Source organism: Gamsiella multidivaricata, assembly GCF_025024155.1.
Source record: "Gamsiella multidivaricata strain RSA 2152 chromosome Unknown BC939scaffold_18, whole genome shotgun sequence".
Lineage (NCBI taxonomy): Eukaryota > Fungi > Mortierellomycota > Mortierellomycetes > Mortierellales > Mortierellaceae > Gamsiella > Gamsiella multidivaricata.
The window spans coordinates 99,432-113,979 of record NW_026251726.1 but is presented as its reverse complement, the minus strand read 5'-3'; the positions used below and the strand labels follow the sequence as shown (position 1 = coordinate 113,979).

At 49.4% G+C, this 14,548-nt stretch overlaps 3 protein-coding genes and 1 non-coding gene across 4 annotated transcripts; 2 read left to right on the top strand and 2 right to left on the bottom strand.

Annotated features, from left to right (window-relative positions):
* Positions 1–43: 43 nt before the first annotated feature.
* On the bottom strand, positions 44–1,118 carry BC939DRAFT_475313 (Sin3 associated polypeptide p18-domain-containing protein; the record flags this gene model as incomplete). The annotated part of the gene is made up of 3 exons (XM_051558487.1): positions 44–776; positions 862–911; positions 1,041–1,118. The coding sequence occupies 3 exons, from the start codon at positions 1,116–1,118 to the stop codon at positions 44–46; spliced, it is 861 nt and encodes a 286-aa protein (XP_051414268.1).
* A 1,071-nt stretch (positions 1,119–2,189) lies between these two features.
* Positions 2,190–5,569, top strand: BC939DRAFT_501264 (uncharacterized protein; the record flags this gene model as incomplete). The annotated part of the gene is made up of 4 exons (XM_051560142.1): positions 2,190–2,334; positions 2,444–3,766; positions 3,857–4,848; positions 4,937–5,569. 4 exons carry the CDS (start codon positions 2,190–2,192, stop codon positions 5,567–5,569), a joined length of 3,093 nt encoding a protein of 1,030 aa, XP_051414267.1.
* A 1,233-nt stretch (positions 5,570–6,802) lies between these two features.
* Positions 6,803–11,041, top strand: BC939DRAFT_89666 (uncharacterized protein). The gene is made up of 4 exons (XM_051561979.1): positions 6,803–8,316; positions 8,522–8,625; positions 8,706–10,602; positions 10,711–11,041. The coding sequence occupies exons 1-4, from the start codon at positions 6,891–6,893 to the stop codon at positions 10,974–10,976; spliced, it is 3,693 nt and encodes a 1,230-aa protein (XP_051414266.1). The 5' UTR covers positions 6,803–6,890; the 3' UTR covers positions 10,977–11,041.
* Positions 11,042–11,199: 158 nt separating this feature from the next.
* Positions 11,200–11,271, bottom strand: BC939DRAFT_t68. Its single transcript has one exon. It is a non-coding gene; the product is annotated as a tRNA-Glu (tRNA).
* Between the last annotated feature and the right edge of the window lie 3,277 nt (positions 11,272–14,548).

Here is a 14,548-nt window from a genome sequence, read left to right as displayed (position 1 = left end):
GATACAGGCACAGTAACTTTTAGCCGAATCGAACTACCAAAGTCTAACGACCACGACCACGACTCTTCCAGTTAGGCTCGCTGTGGACATCAAGTCCTACATCTCCTCTCCGCCCGCCACTGCCAAATCCTCCATGTCCATTTCGACCAAATCCTCCTCCAAGACGGCCAGCCAATCGATCACCAAGTGGGTTCATTCTTGATCCTCCTCCTCCTCCACTGCCGCCTTGGCGACCAGATTGCTGTCGGCCACGGTTACGCATAGGTCCCCCTCCAGACTGTGAACTTTTCAGACGAGATGGTGGGACGAATCCCGCTGTTGTACCCGAGGTAATAGCAATATCCAGATAGTCCCCAATCACAAACTTGAACGACTCCAATGTCTTTTCAGAATCTGTTGATGTCGATCTCAGAACTCTTGAATCGAGCCCAATTTCTCTTGCTGCTGCTCCTGCTATGGCTATTGATCCAGTCTTTTGAATGTCTTTTGTAAAGAGCCCTTCGCTTGGGATCTCATCCGATTTCGATAATACTCGCTCTGGTTGAGGACTATCCAGGCTCACTGTGCCAATATCCTTTCCTACAAATATGCCCTTGTTGATATCTAGATAAATGTGTCGAAACATCAATTGACCTCCTGGACCCGCTTGTTCTACTAAATCAGGGATCGCCTGCTTGACTAAGGACGCGATCTCGCCCAGGGTTGCATTCTTCCAGGTGTACAAACGCAGTTCTGAAGATTGCGGTGGCGTCGATGTTGGTGAAAAGTCATCCACACTATGAGTTGAAGAAGAGGAAATGACATTGTCAGTAAGGGCTATCTTGCCAACGGCTCTGCAAGTGTTCCGAAACTATGACTTACCGATGAAATTGCGCTCGACAGTAGTACATCCTGAGGAGGAACGGGCACAACTATAGAACCGATAGGTAAGAGAGCATGTCCTTGTTAGCTGAGTCCGCGTTTGTTGCAGGTGCGCCTTCGTAATCGAACGAATCGCGATCGCGATCGCACTGTTGATCTGTCCTGAGTAACAAGGATACCTTTTCGCGATCGATAACAGTCGGTCCCTCGACTGCTTTATCTTCTGCGGGATCTGGTGCTGTTGCGATGTCGGTCATCGAAGTGTTACAAGTATCGTTTAAAAGGTGATCAGGAATGGATGCTGAAGGCACAAGGACCTAGACCTCGTATGAGTGACGTACGAGAAGCTCAATTGAAATCCAATGGGCGTGCGCGGCAGAGTGAAGCGTCCAGTTGCAATATCTGTAAGATACTCCTTGTGGACACCCAGAAGCGAGCAATTGAGCAATTGAAGACAAGATAATACTGTAATAGACCAATGTTTGTGGGAACCGAGTCCAGTAAAGCGGATCTGGCTACCTGAGTCTGATCAAGTCGGTCTGATCAGAACTGATCAACCAAGGAGAGCCGAAGGAGAACCACTGTAATAAGTCTTTTTTTTTTCTTTTTTTTGAAAGTAAATGAAAGAAGAGGACTATGCCCTCGCCGGTTTTCCACACGGAGCATTGGCACTATGGCCTGACTCCACCTGGCAAAGAATGGCGATTGCTGCCAAGGGAGAGCGTTACCACCGTGGAGTGGTAATGCTGCGATCCCAAGGCGTTCGTTCTCGAAGTAGCCGGCCGCAGATATACATCACGGAAGGTTCTTCCTGAAGCGAAAAAGGATGCCTAATGCCGAGTGCTAGGACAGCCTGGACTGACCAGGGGTTTTACGCCCTGGAGTCGCAAGGCCATCAAAGCCCACTTCTGGTTGAAGTTTTTCCATTCTGCGCAGAAGGGCTGCTTTTATAGTCCTCCCAGACTGTCTGTGACTCTTCTTTGCGGTGAAAGAAACACCATCGAAAAAAATTGAACACCCTCGACCATGCGTCTCAAATTGAGGAAGGAAGAGGCTGCTTTGACTGTCCTTTAGATTTTGCCCTCAAGTTCCTCACAGCAGCCAAGTGACCCTTTCACCGTCTGGCAAAAGCCCAAGACTCGGCTTCATTATATCATTATCTCCGGCTTCAATTAGACAGTAAACCCTTTGGTACGCATTCTTGACCTCTCTTGCCATGCCTGTGTGTGACGGCAATTTTGTTTATTTTCTTTTTCTTTTTTTTTTTGCCTCTGTAGGTGGCCCTCCAAGAGTTCACACCACCCATTTGCACATCCCAAACATACACTATGGCACCATCATTCAGCCAAAGAAGTGGCGGTAGAGGAGGCGGGCGAGGTCGCGGACGAGCTCGCTATGGCATTGCACCTGGCGGTCGCCACAAGACCAGTACTACCAACCTTCCAGCAGCACTGAGCGCAGAGATGGAGGGCAGTAAGTGGCGAGGAATCGCATACGCCAATCAACGTCTGAATGTCAACCGAGGTATAGCTTGCCAACATCTCACTCGTCTGTGTCACTTGTCAATACTGAACTTGATTAGGTTCTTCACAGTTCTTTGCAGAGGGGGACGACCGCGACTTTAGCAAAAAGTTCAAGAACAAGGCCGCAGGGAGAAAAGCTCGCAGGAAGCAGGAGCGAACAGAGAAAAAAAAGCACCGTGCACCGACACTGTCCAAGGTCGAGATCTTGGCACGACAACAGCACATGGTTTCAACACCCAAACAAAGCGGTAACAGCGATATCAGTAACAGCAAGAAGCAGGGCAATAAGAAGCAGAAGTTGGATCAATCTCGATTGGAGGTTAACATGGACGAGCATGAAGGCGAAACTCCTGTCACGAACATTGCAGTCTCGGAAAAGAAGAACAAAAAGGCGAAAGATTCAATGAAACCCTCTTCGTCCACAGACATTGCTGATCTCGATGCCAGGAGACTCGAAAAACTCGCAAAATCCAACCCAGCATTCTACGCCATGTTGCAGGAGGATGGCATTGTTGCCGGTGGTGGACTAGGCATCGAGGAAGGTTTTGATGAGGACGAGCAGTACATTCGCCACTATGAGAAGAAGCTGGGACTCAAGCGCAAAGAGGCTGGCAAATTGGCCTCGAAAAAGTCATTCGTGGACGATGGTCTTGGTGATTTGCTGGATGGAATTGAGCTTGGATCTAGAGGTCGTTCAGGATCGACTGCTGCGAAGAAGAGCGCTGCTACATTTACCTCAACAAAGTTGAAACCCGAACCATTGCCATCAAGCAAGAAGAGAAGCGCTCGTGAAGTCGAGAGTGAAGAGGATGGATATAGCGAGGTTGGCGGCACGGACGACAGTGAGAACGAGGGAGACGATCTGGACAGCTTTGACGAAGAGCTGGAGGGCGTGGATCCAGAAGACTTGGATGATTCCGACTTGGATGATTCTGACTTGGATGACAAGGACGAAGAAGGCATGGAGAGCTTTGACGAGGAATTGGAAGGTATCCACTCTGAGTCCGAGAACGACGACGAGGACGATATGGAGGACATGGAAGACATGGATAGCGGAGATATGTTAGAGGGCGATAGCGAAGAAAGCAATGAGGAGGAGGAGGGAAGTGAAGAGGCTGAGGAGTCATCAGCGAAACCGACATCGACAACACAACTTGGAAAGTACTTGCCGCCTCAACTCCGAGCCGCTGCTACTGCTGCTGCTGCCGCAGAAGCAGAGGGTGGTGCCTCTGTACTTGCCAAGAATATCCCGCGAAAAAACACTGAGGAGCTCCTCCGACTTCGCCGGCAGCTTCAGGGTATGCTCAACAAGCTGAGTGAGAGCAACATCGAATCCATTCTCATGGACATTGAGGGTCTTTACCGCAAATACCCAAGAGCAGGTAATACTTTCCCACAGTGAAAGCCTTCTTTTCCTTGCCTATACGTGTGGATCGAGTTCACTGATAATGTTTGCCTCTCGCTTCATATAGATGTGACGGAGACAATCACGGATATGATTTTGACATCGATCTCGTCCAAGGCCAACTTACTGGACTCATTTGTAATCCTCTACGCCACTGTGGTCGCCAGTTTATACCGCCTTATCGGCATCGAGTTCGCGGCACATTTTATCCAAACCCTCGTTGAGCAGTTCGAAACCCACCATGTGCTGGCCTCAAGCACAAAGAGCATAGCGATGACGGACGAGACGATGAGCGCCGTGAAACAGTGTACCAATTTGATTGTTCTGGTGTCGGAGCTGTACAACATGCAGGTCATTGCTTGTGTACTTGTATATGAGTTGATCCGCTGGTTCATGACAGAGCTATCAGAGTTAAACGTCGAGCTTGTGGTCAAGATTGTCAAGACTTCGGGATATCAGCTCAGACAGGACGACCCTACGACGCTAAAGACCATCATCCAGGAGTTCACTGTTCTCTCTAACCAACCTACCACCAAGGAAGGATCAGCGACTCCTATCTCGTCCCGCACACGGTTCTTGCTCGAAACATTGACTGCACTCAAGGCAAATAGGATGAAGGGACCCTCAACCAACTCGACGACTTCAGGAACCATTGCTGAGAGTACAACGCGCATGAAAAAGTTCTTGTCAGGACTTAGCAAAAAGAGGACCACATTCCCTTCAGAACCCATGCGAGTCGGCCTCACAGACATTCGTCAAGCAAAGACCAAAGGAAAGTGGTGGTTAGTCGGTTCGAGCTGGAAGAACAACATGGTCGGCGAGGAGAGCACTCAGAAATCGTATTCTACTTCGACTGCAGACGATGTCCTGGAAGCGGAGGATGAGCTGCTGAAACTGGCGAGGAAGAACAAGATGAATACAGACGTCAGGAGGAGCATCTTTGTGGTACTCATGAGTAGTGAGGACTATATCGACGCTTTCGAAAGATTGATCAAGCTGAATTTGAAGGAGGTACAGCAGCGCGAGATCGTGCGAGTACTACTTCACTGCGCTGGAAATGTAAGTTGTTTTTAATGCCGCAATCAACCATCCACGCAGTCGGTCTGGACGATATCTAACAATCGTTCTTTTATTTCCCGCGATACAGGAGATGGTCCACAACCCTTACTATACGCTTGTTGGACAGCGTCTCTGCCAGCACGACCACTCTTTCAAAATCACATTCCAGTACTCTCTGTGGGATATACTGCGAGAGATGGGTGCCACAGACGTGGGTGGTATGGAGAAGGTCAAGGACGGCCAAGTGGTCGGTCTGGATGATGGTGTTGGCAGTGGCAAGAAGGTTGCGCTCCGGAGGATTGTCAACCTGAGCAAGATGTACGGGTTCCTGATTACCTCACACGACCTGAGTCTGGTCATGCTTAAGACTGTCACTTTCACATCCCTCCCAGAACAGCCTACGCTATTCTTCCAGCTCCTCCTCACAAACATCATCCTGTCCTCACAGCCCCAGATCCATTCTCCACTCCAGCAACAGAAGCAGCCCCAGCAGCAGGCATCGAAAGAGAAGCCGAAGTATAACGCGCAGGCGCTAGCTGACATATTTATTCGTGCAGCCGTGAACCCGACTCTGGCGCAGGGGATCATATTTTTCCTGCAGGCGTTTGTCAGGAAGGGTCAAGTGTGCCAGACAGATCGTGAGAAGGACACCATAAAGTGGGCATGCAATACTATTAGGGAAGTCCTCCAGGGAGCTGTCAACACTGGTGGTCGCTTCTAGCCGTCCATCCCGTCAAGACCCCCTTGCCATCATAGACACTATCTCATGTAATAAATATCATTTGATGTCCATTTGGATATCGCTTTATTGTTTGTCTTTTCGGGATATGGTGCTGCGAAGATGTTCCCGGCGGTTGTAACGATTCTATCGATCGATAAACGAGCTGTGCTCTTTCTCTCCCCTGCTTGCTTTTGAGGCCATTGGTTCTGTTGCGTTCTGGAGACCGGTCAACGCGCATTGTCAATTGATTGATGCCTTTTTTTTTTGTCGCGCTGGGTCGCACTGAGACAGACTGTGGGATAAGCTGGAAACTGCCGTGAGATCTCATTGTTTGAGCGCGTAGATCGGAATCCAGCTGATGCCTCCAATGCTCTGGAGACTAAGCTCCATGTCGGCATTCTCTCTCATCTCTTCATCCCTGTTCGTATACTCATTCGACACCGCTAGTACTTTTTTTTTTGTTGTTTTTGCTCTGTTTCCAGACGCATTTCTGTAATACACGCATATAACGACCCCCACATCCTCCATACCCCAAATCGCATATTGAAAACGATATACCTACACTACAAAGCAGGTACATATTATGGCATTGTAGCCAAGCCAGGGACGCCCTTTTGCATCGTTATGTTGTTCAGGAACAGTGGATGCAATAGCTCTCTTTAATTTATTAGTTTACTATAAGAGAAGATCAACTCTCTATCTCGGTGCATCTCATGCAACATCTTCACTTCTCTGCCTTTGTGGTAATAGTGCACAAAGACCGGACTGGAGAACAAATATATGCACCCTCTCTTTCTACCTCCTCTTGGACACGAAGATCATCATCATTTCAAGTTATTATATCTAATAACAAGAAGATATCAAGACTGCCCTTACAAGATGTGGCCATGTTATTGCAGCTTTGCTGCCAATGGAAAGCACTGATACGTCGAAATGGCCATCAAACACACCGACTGCTCCTTAGCTTTTTTCCCGCCCACTCTCATAAGCTAATTGCGTCTCGAACCCCTCCGAATACCCTACACCTCGTCAGTCTTGCTTCGCCTAAAGTATATTACATAGTATGCTTCCGTTACACACCAAAAGAAATATTAGCCCCTACTACCTCGCTCTCCATTGGAATTGCTTTGCTACTGAGTACTTAGATCCGTCACCGTGTCAGCGAACTAAGCTCCGTTTCTCCTTTCCCCCTGGCGCGTCTATCTCTCTTTGTTGCATCATCACGCCCCATTTTAATCATACCAATCTCACTCGACGTAAGAAACATACCTCTGACAGCCAACTCTTTCTCTTCCACAATCTGTAATGTAGGTGAAGCATCATGTTAGCCCACAGATCGTCTCTGAAATCAAAAAAGAACGAAAATATATCCATGCCACAGACACATCTTTCCTCTCCCACAACCACAGCAATGACTACAACCATGCCGCAGCAGGTACACAACATTCTCCCGCCTGTGGCCCCGGCCCGGCGTGCCTCATCCTTGAAGTCGGACCGTAGCAGCATCAGGAAGGTGATGAATCGTACCTGCAAGCCGCCTTCGATCTCTACATCCTCCACAGGGATCTTGTCCATCAGCAACTCTGCCTCTGTTAACAGCACACCCACACCGGCCACGCCACGGCCATCAGGCGTTCGACGGAAAGCAGTCGCTATGCTACCGATGCCGGCCTCGCCGAACTATACCGAACCGCTGATCCCAGAGGCAAAGATCCAGAACAACATCTCGAGCAGGCAAAGCATCATCAAGCGAAATACCGATCATGGTGCGGACCCTTTGCCGGATAGATCTCCTTTGTATCACATGGACGCTCTGCAGTCTAGTCATCATCAACACAACTCTACACAAAGCCTCTATCAGGGCAACAGAAACAACATCAGCAATGGACTTAAGTCTAAGAATACCAATAGCATCAACAGTAGTGAGGCACGTAGGATCAATCTCAGCAATCCAAGTGGTCTCCTGAAGCACATCGGTCGTGGGACGAATAGCAGTAGCACAATTCCTTCCATGCAGGCGGCAAGCACCTTATTCTCACCCAGCGGTAACGTCTCGAGCAGCGGAAGCATAATGAGCCCACAGGGCAATGGAAGCAGCATTCGTACCTACCAGGATGGTCAATCACATCGTCAAAACCGGCGACAACAGCAAGAGAATAAAGGGGGGAACATGGGACAAAAATTTCAAGGCTTTCTCGCCATCGGTGGATCGCTTCTAGGGAGTAAGAAGCGTGGCGGTGATCCTAGCATTGAATTAGGAATATCTACCGCATCCTTGTCATCTCCATCCATGTCATCGATGGCGAAGGACGGCTCAGGATCATCATTTGGCAAGAAGGACAGTACTATATCCCCTAATATGCAAAAACTTTCGCTGCTTTCGCGGGTCCTTGGCGGTCAGCAACAAAATCAGAATCAGGCGCTGTCTTCTTCGATTGAAACCGATTATTTAAGAGATTCTGATAACATCCTTAAAGAGAGTGCGCAGTGGAACTCGAATAATGCGGGCAGGACCATGAACTGGGAGATGAACAAGAGTGTGCCGTCGTCTGATTACGAGAACGAAGCATTTGCACTCTGGATCCGACCCAATATCCAGGCGAGAACAGTCATCAGCGGTGCTGATGTAGAGAATGCGGCGAAGGCAGCCCTCAAGGATGATGCGACCCCTCGCGACGAAGAGAAGAGGAAGAAATATAGGCCAGAACTCGAGGACATGAAAGTCTTGGAGGAGGTGCTTGACTTTTGTAAGTACTCTTTACTCTGCTCGCCTTTTCTTTTTTTTTCTTTTCTTTTTTTTCTTTTCTTTTTTTTCTTTTCTTTTTTTTCTTTTCTTTTTTTTCTTTTCTTTTTTTTCTTTTCTTTTTTTCTTTTCTTTTTTTTCTTTTCTTTTTTTTCTTTTCTTTTTTTTCTTTTTTTTTTTATTGACTAACGCGCTGCTGTATGCAATAGCGGTGATCATCTTGATGCGCGTCTCTGCAAGTCTCTATCCATTCATTGCAAGTGCCCACTCCAAATCAATACCAATCAACGTCTACTGGAAGACTCTCCAATATGTAAGTGCTGCGCCCATGCAGGTAAACAGGTATACTACTCTTGCCGAGTGCTCAAAATGTATTTTTATTTTCTAGCGTAGGAGGATCGCGGTTGGAAGTACTACAGTGTTAGGACCCTCAAGGAATACCAAGACTATGTCATGGCTGACATCGGATCTGCAATCGAGGCCATGATCGAGATCTACGACCAGCAAGAACGGCCCTTCAGTCACCCAGACAACATGGGTCGAGACATCAAACCGCAGGCCAGTGCAAAGTTTCCTTCTCCGGTTATTCTCCCTCCAAATCGACCATGTCTACCATGTCTGATTCGAAGGCCTATGACTAATACCAGCGTCAACATCAGTGACCGCACCACGAGCATGCGTCCGCCCTCTACGATTACCACCACTTCTTCAGTTGCATCCACCGCAGCCCTCAAGAAGCATCGCCGCCACTCATCCATCCCAGGAAATCGTCCGAGTATTTCGAGTGTGATTATGTCGATCAAGCAAAGTATCCCGATGTCACTGCACTCCCCACAGCAGGGTCGCACATGTACTGACAGATACAACAATCCATTATACACGTCTTACCCAGACGGCACACCTTTCGGGCCTGGTTTCCCAACGCGACCTGTGCCATTGTCCTATACTCAAGCTGAATCGATGGATCAACAAGTGCCATACATCTTTGCTACAGGTCATGGCCATGGAGGTTCTGAAGGAGGGAGTAGTATTGGCGGGGCCAGTTTTCTTCCACAGTCGATCCAAGCCATGATCAATGCTTTTCGCAACAGCAACAGCAACAGCAACAATAATATCAACAACAACAACAACTCGACGAATGCCAACGTACACAACAGTAGCGTCCTCACTCTGAGCAGTTCGGGTGCAGCCCCGGTCCCGTTGTCGAAGCAAGATGAGAAGCGGCAGCAGATGGAGCATCGCTGGAGGATCGACGTCATGCGTAGGAAAGCCCATTTGCGGGCTTGGGCTTGTCGATGCTTTTTAGATTTGTATCATTTCTCGCTGACGATCAACGCTGCGCCGCTCGAGGATGAGTTTAGGGATTTATATAGGATTATTAATGCGATCGTAGAGGTGGATGGGCATGCGAGTGAGAAATCGCATGACGTATTGGCAAGCGTCGTGAGTCGGGCGCGCGAGCAAGAGAGAGGGCCGTTTATACTGAGGTATAGTCAATACAAGACCAACGCACCCTCGGGGAAGGAGATTTGGGAGGCGAATGCGGAAGCTGTGAAGCGGTTCGAGGCTGAGTATGCAGCGGATGAGGATGGGACAAAGAAAAATTCGGCGACTGCGAATGGTAGTAAGGACTATGCAGTAAGTCTGGCGCTGCATGGTTGCGTGGCACCCTTGCGCCCCATTGCCTCGTCCTCTCCCAGAGGTCCTGGCGACACGAAGGGCGATTTTCGTGACAGTAACAACAGCGACGATTTGCTGCTATCCTCCACGGTTTCCACCTCCGCTTATGACTTTATAGAATTCTACGGACTCCAGGGCCATCCAGTCTGGGAACCACTTCTGGACCGTCTCACGAAGTTTGATACCACCCACCACGAGCTCGATGCCCGAAATGTATTTCAATTCCTGCGCCGTATGAGCCTCTCTGCACCCGGCGTCGCTGATTCACAAAACATGCTCTCGGACGAGACGCGTGACGAGATGCTGGCAGTTCTTTGGGTGTTGGAAAGATGTGTTGCAGAACGCCCGGACTATCAGCAGTCGCCGACATGGTTCCGGCTGTCATCGAGCGCAAGTGCTGTGCAGGCGGTGTATAATGCCGGAGGGGTGATTCCGTACCTGAAGGAATTGAGGAAGAAGGATGCGAGGGGCCAGGATCCAGTCTTGACAGTGCACCCGGTAACGCTGACGGGGTACTTCAAGAGGCTGTTGAAGGAGAGCGGGGGATTATTATTGAAGGAAACGACGGGGTTGTTTGTGGAGTTGGCGCGTCCTGCCACAGACAATGGCGGCAAGTTTTTATGCTTTACGTTTTTATGCCTTTTCTATTATTATTTAGAAAAAAGACTTTCTGTACTGACCAGCCTATGCTAACCCTCTCGACCTTTTTTATTAACAGACTTCTGGAACCTCGAAAAGCTGAGCTTAATCGACCGTGCGCTGCTATACCGTGTGATATGTCTAGACCTGAACCGCGGACAGGTCTTCCTTCGAATTTCGCGCGTGATGGATCAGATCCTTAAGTCGTCGCCCAGGGACATGGAGCTCGATGCGTTTGCGCTGTCGAAGATGGTCCAGGTGGTCGAGTTGAGTGGTGTTCTGGACCTGAAGGCGTTGCGACGGTGGAATGGCGCTTGGTCGGCTATTATCCTGGGGTATATGTGAGAAAGCTCAAGCGAGAATGAGTGAGAAGGAAAAAAGAAAGAATAAGACCACTGTATTTTTATGAACGTTACTATGAGCAGTCGAGCGACTGAACGTTGGGATGACATGAAGAAGACCTATTTGACAGCCCTATGGTTCGCTATGGAGCGCGGCAAGCGGGCCCCAGCTTACCTTGCCACGTCAATTTGCAAAAGAAACGTTTAAAACCACTAGACAAAAATAATTCCCAGTCCGGGGATCGAACCCGGGCCTTGTCGGTGAGAGCGACAAATCCTGACCACTGGACCAACTAGGAATATATTGGATGATTTTCCTCACTTAAAATGCTATATGTTTTAATATACATTTAAGGTTTGACTGGATCCACGTGACTTCTGCTCCCCTCCCTCTTAAAAAAAAAAAAAAAAAAAAAAAAAAAAAAAAAAAACCGCCCAACCTCAGGCGCCCAGTACTGCGGACAATGGGGTACAAGTTGTTCCCAGCCTCGCTGCAATTGCTACCAGCAGAGATGCTGCACTCTCTCGCCTCGCAGACAGGTGTGCATTGAAAATCAAGGGCGCCCATGCTGCATACAATACCGAAAGCGCCGCCATCACCAGCGATTTACAACAAAAGGTCAACAGCGTGCACCGTGCTTCGCGCGCCAATCACAGGCGATACGAGATAGCCAGCCGTACCTCTGTCCGCAGCCTTTCACCACTCTTGGATCTTAACAGCGCGCAGTATCACACCGTCCTGGCTCGCCTACGAGGACGCGCACAGGCTGCCTTAGACTCTGCTGCTCGGCGCAGAAAAGCACTTTTGCAAGACATCAACTCACAACGCGCACGTGCATCGCAAGCGATACATGCCCAGTACGGTACCCAGCAGGCACGGGAGCGCCGACGCCTGCGTAACAGCGAACGTCGACTACAGCGTCAACAACAACGAGAGTTGCGTCTACAGCCTCAACGCCAAACGTATCCATTGCTGCCTGTACACCAGCTGTCTGAGGAGGTGGGCACATTATATCCAGACAGAACCACAATTGGACCAGTCAGCTTATCACACGCTGAGGCAGTTGCTGTGTCACAGCTGCGAGAATCTCCTGTCGACAACACAGCACCGCGAGTCATCTCCTCCGATGGCTCTTTGATTAACACTGGTCAAGAAGACGTAGCCATGGCCTTTGGGGTCGTTGATCGATCGCAGCCCGTGGTCAGGTGTGTGCAGGGCCGCACAGACGGGTACGCTTCTTCAGCAAAAGCAGAACTCATGGGTCTCCTAGCTGCCATCCTATCTGCACCACCAGACCAAAACATTATTGTGGAGCTCGACAACCAAGCGGTCGTGCAACAATACCAGCAGCTTGTGCGTTCCCGTGCGGACACGTTACCTCGTAAGCGGTTCCGTAGTACGTACTCCGGACACTGGGCAGCACTACACAAAATTGTCCAGGATCGGTCTGGGTCGGTGGAGGTGAGGTGGGTCCGTGGGCACAGCACCAACACTGGCAACAATATTGCAGACACTGTGGCGACAGCCGCCGTCCGAGTCGAGTCAATGCCCTGGTCGGTTGATTTAAGCGAGCAGCAAGACATCCGCTTTTTTGCACATTGCCACGACCATCTTGTGGAACATGATCTGCGGCAGCTACTCAAGCAGCAGACGACAATCAGGCGTCATCAGGCCTGGACAACCCAACGTCGTGTCAAGAGAGCGATACCAGATCTTGCCGACGTGGAGTGGCGGTCCACCCTTGCCCATGTCCACGACAAGCGCTCTGTGCACACGTTCTTCAGCAGTGCTGCTGATACGTCCCAGAGGACACATCATATTAAGAAGCTGCATGGTATGCTGCCTACCCTGAATACCATGAAGGCTCGCCACTCGAGTCTATATCCTGACCGTGTCTGCTGCGTCTGCGATGTTCAGGACGAAGACAACCATCACCTGTGGACGTGCAGTGCTACTAGAGATGTCCACAAGGAGATCTGGCGCGAAGGGCTACAGCAGATTGATAAGTGGGGACGAGCTGCAACGACCGCATACAACAAGAACAGCAAGAAGCAGCAAGAGCGTGATAGGATCCGCGCTGGAGCCGCCGCTGCTGCACCGAAACCCATTCGATGGGTTTGTCCTAACAACGAGACCCACATCCGAGGTCTATCCTGTATCGCCGGGACCCGATCAATGCTCAAAGGCGACGAGTATCATGACCGCTCTCCGGATCTGACCTGGAGCATCAGCGATTTATGCCGTGGCATCACACCCGTAAGCCTTATCAAGGAGTGGGGCAGTCTATTTACCTCGCCATCGTCGATTGCGCGCCAGGTCATTCACAAGTTCGTCGGCTTTATTGAGGAGAAAGCTACGGAGCTGATCTGGAAACCACGCTGCAAGGCCACCATTGCTCGAGAGCGAGAATGGGGGATCACAGCCAAGATGAAACGAACTCCATACAAGGGACCGAGAGGGGACTGGAGTGATGGGTATGGATATATTAGCGACGATGACCAATGTCCGTGTGGTGCATTACTCGCTGACCATGTAAACGGGAGCTGCCCTGGCCCCGTGCTTGACCCAGACGCAGCGGATCGGACACTGCTGGATTGCCTGCAAGGGAGGAGGCGGTTGACAACTATGGAGGGGATGGGGAAGATACCCTTCTTGTAACAAGGTGTTTTCAGCTTTTAACACACTGATGAGGTGTGGCAATTGTTGCGCAGGCCCTAGGGGCAGGCCCGGGGAATGTGACCTGTCTTTTGGCGACTGTGGATCGGTTCCGCTTTGGTGGTGAGGACAGCGATAGTAGATCTTTGCTAGTTAGTCTGATAGATTCGCAGAGTCAATTGACTCGAGAGACAAGTTGTTATAAAAAAAAAAAAAAAACCCTCTTAAAAAAAAAAAAGGCTCGTCCTCGATCCAGCCCTAGTCTAGAGTCCCTCACTAATAAATCCCACATATCCTCGTGGGTTCTAGTTATCAAAAAAAAAAAAAAAAAAAAAGGCTCGTCCTCGATTCAGCAGCGCTCCGTACAACACGTCCCCGTGGGTCCTAGTTATCAAAAAGAAATTTGCACAAGATGCGAAGTTGTTCAAGGAGTAACTGTTGAGCAGATCAGTAGGATAACATTATCGGTAGGCCGTCATTACTGCAAGGGTTGACAAGGCAGATGTAGGTTAAAAAATTGAAAGTTTTGTTTTTGGGTCGCGCTCCGTGCAGGGGCTCTTCCGCAGACGGATCGGGAATGACATTATCGTTCTACGACAAAGCTGTTGTTGTTGTTGTTATTGTTTTTTACGATGACAAATGATACAGAAACACTATCGAAGAGGATTAAAGAATCTTTCAATGGTGTGAAAGAGAAGACTATTTGAAAACGGCCATTTTAGCCATGTTGAGTCAAGCTGACCCTAGCAAAATAAACATAAAACAAAAAATAAAAGGCCCCAGGGTGCGGCATATGACTATAAGGCCGCATTGGCTCACTGTGGTTCCTTTATGAATTCTACTGTGTATTCATAAGCGCATGGGCGGATGGTTTTATGCCCATTAAAGGAGGGAGAGTCATAAGGCTATGCCTAGCGTCA

Coding starts and splice junctions, on each gene's coding strand:
- BC939DRAFT_89666 (XM_051561979.1), top strand. CDS start 6,891: ATGTTAGCCCACAGATCGTCTCTGAAATCAAAAAAGAACGAAAATATA. Junction 8,626..8,705: donor ACTGGAAGACTCTCCAATAT/GTAAGTGCTGCG, acceptor TTTCTAGCGTAG/GAGGATCGCGGTTGGAAGTA. Junction 10,603..10,710: donor TCCTGCCACAGACAATGGCG/GCAAGTTTTTAT, acceptor TTTTATTAACAG/ACTTCTGGAACCTCGAAAAG.